General features: G+C 34.2%; 1 protein-coding gene across 1 annotated transcript in view; it reads right to left on the reverse strand.

Annotated features, from left to right (window-relative positions):
* Nucleotides 1-2,867, reverse strand: part of LOC101581887 (vomeronasal type-2 receptor 116-like) — a 21,302-nt gene that overhangs the window by 2,572 nt on the left and 15,863 nt on the right. Inside the window, exon 4 of the mRNA XM_012517782.1 lies at nt 1,791-1,914. Within this exon, the coding sequence (XP_012373236.1) occupies nt 1,791-1,914 (124 nt within the window). The remainder of the gene's footprint in view (nt 1-1,790; nt 1,915-2,867) is intronic.

Here is a 2,867-nt window from a genome sequence, read left to right on the forward strand (position 1 = left end):
TATATATATATCTTTATAGCATTGACCATGCTCTAGAGTGTAATGATTGTGCCTTAAGAAACTAGAAGCACCATTTTTGGGGGCAGTTAGAGCCCTTACCCCGTGTCTCTTGTTGTGTCTTTGGAATCACGTGACGTACAAATTTATTATATTGTCTCCATTTGGTAATGTTTTTTTTCTTTCTTTTTCCAGTGTCTACGACATTTAATTGTATTTTGTACACTGAGTTTGCTCATGGCATACTGTCCTTGAATAGAACATTTCAATTTAACATATAAAAGAAAATGACCATTCAATTTGTTTCTTCTAAGTGTATTTTTAGCTATGAGTAACATCAGTCATTTCCTTTGTTAAAATGAGTTGATTTCCCTCTTTTCCTTTTATGAAAGAATGAAGTCATTGTTAATGTTTTTAAATTTTTATTATTTTCACTGGTAATATCATCCCCAAAACCTTTGAGTGTAATACTACACTAAGGACTCTAGAAATGATACTGTGGAGATATTAATACTATGAAGATTTTAAAATTTTCTCTCAGTAGTGTTTTGCTAAGTTTTCCTCTGATTTTATACATTTCCAGACATCCATTTCTGATAAATTACTTATATTTTCATATTAAAGATTTTCTACAAAACTATACTATTATTTTCTTTCATGATATTATATAAACTTTAAATTTTTCTCTTTGTTCTTGATCAACTGTACTAACTTATCACATTACATAATCACATTTAATTCTGTTTATTTTCTTTGTCTTAATTTCTTAAACATTCCGTTCAGACTGTATCCTACCATTTATTTCTTTCATGTTTATTTGCACTGTGTTTTGTAGTGTGTGATTAATATTTTAGAACCAAAGTTCAGGTTTATAAAAATTTAAAGAAAGACAACACAAAAGGGTGTGTAATATAGATTGATTTTTGCCTGAGTATAGTTTGAGCTTCAACTCCCATGATATTCTGTAGCACATGGCTTATAATTGGTGCTTTGATCTGTTCTATATACTATATAGGATAGAGAATTATATATTTTGGAAGCATATATTAACTGATTAGTGGATGCCTTGTTTTCTATGAGGGTATATACAAGATTTATGGACAAATACCATATTTCCATATTTTATGGTGAATATATGTTCAAATAATTACATGAACCAGTACGTAATTTGCGTTGATGCATTTCAGAGAACATTTGAAATATGGCTACATGCGTTTTGAAGTCAAAGTTTATATCACCCACAAAGCAAATCAGAAACTATTAAATAGGAAGGTGATTCCACCATGTCATCATTTTTAAAGAAAGTTCAATATTTCCACAGGGTTACTTATAATATTCAATAGTGCAGTCTAGGAGAATGGGTAATAAGTTACTCGAATTGGATTGTGCTGTTATAAGCATGCTGTCCATCAAAGACATCTTCCTTTCTCTAATAAAGCTCAATCTCGATGGCCATCTGTTTTGTGTGAAGAATAGTGTCAGCCACTAGAAAATGAATATGCCTGACTCTTCTCTTGACTATAATCCTGTTGTAGTCCCAAAGTTTGTAAAGCACAAACACAGATTAATAAGAATGGATTAAAAGGAAAATAAATTAGAATAGATTTCAAAGGGCAAAATATTTTTTCCAGCCATAACTTTTGCTATGATGTAATAGTACTCAGTAAGGCAAATACCGTGATAAGTGAAGGGAGACTTTTACTATCATTGTGTTCTATAAGATTTTTTCCATTTCTAATATATATGAAGTGAATATAAAAGAGAGAGACTGTATCCACACGACATACTCATACTTGAGTCATTGGCGATCTCATTCTCTGGGCAAGCAGTGCAATCAAAACAGCAAGGAGCCTTTCCCTCCTGAGGGCTTTTTCTGAATCCAGGATTGCAATTCTCACTGCATACTGAACGGGGAGTCTAATAAAAACAATATACAGTAGTAGCTTATTAGACTTGTACTTCAACAGAACTACAGGAATACATTTAATTGTATTCATATATAAGCAAAACTGTTTTCATGTCAAATTTATTTCAAAGTCTGACACAGAAATTAAAAAAAACATGAGTAAGTGAATTTATTTCCCACCCAGGATGTTTATAAATTTTTATTTTTCTTAAAAACCTGAGAAATTTAGCTCCATTACCCTGGAGAGCACATTTTGAAGAGGAGAGTGAGTCTATGCCCTTCTCTTCCTCCCTCAGCCCTCAGCAAGGCTGATGTGAGGCCTATGATTCTATGCTTCTCTCGTCCACTACCACCCTGATGTGGTGAAGTTGGCAAGAGGAGTGGCCCAGAGTCGTACAGGACATCAGCAATACAATATTACCAAGAAGAAGGCATCACAATGCACAGTTCGAACTAGATGTATAGAAATATCCCATTCAGAACTGAATTCAGGAATAGGCACCAGCCCTAGCAGAGGAATCCAGGTGACTGGCACTTCCCCCTGCATCACTGGACCAAGAATCCAGGGGAGACCCAGCCGCACAGTAGAACTCTGTCTAGGGTGCATACAATGGACAGGTGAATCTATCAAGCTGGAAAAGTCAGAAAAAGGAGTCAAGAAATATAAATTGAAGTGTACCAGCACTTTGCTTGAGGACCAAGACACAGAAATGAATCACATGCTGGCAAAAAGCCTCTTTTTGAAAATTTCCTTTTATATTCCTCTATTTTTGTTAGTATCTTTTCTATTCTTTTCCTTTTTCTCAGTATTTGTATCTGTATTCTCCTTTTTTGTGTTGTTGTTGTTCTCCTTCTGCTCTCTACCCCTCCCACTCCCTCTCCTCTCCTCCTCCTTTCTTCTTCTTCTTCTTCTTCTTCTTCTTCTTCTTCTTCTTCTTCTTCTTCTTCTTCTTCTTCTTCTTCT

Source organism: Octodon degus, unplaced genomic scaffold (assembly GCF_000260255.1).
Source record: "Octodon degus isolate 3935 unplaced genomic scaffold, OctDeg1.0 scaffold00214, whole genome shotgun sequence".
Lineage (NCBI taxonomy): Eukaryota > Metazoa > Chordata > Mammalia > Rodentia > Octodontidae > Octodon > Octodon degus.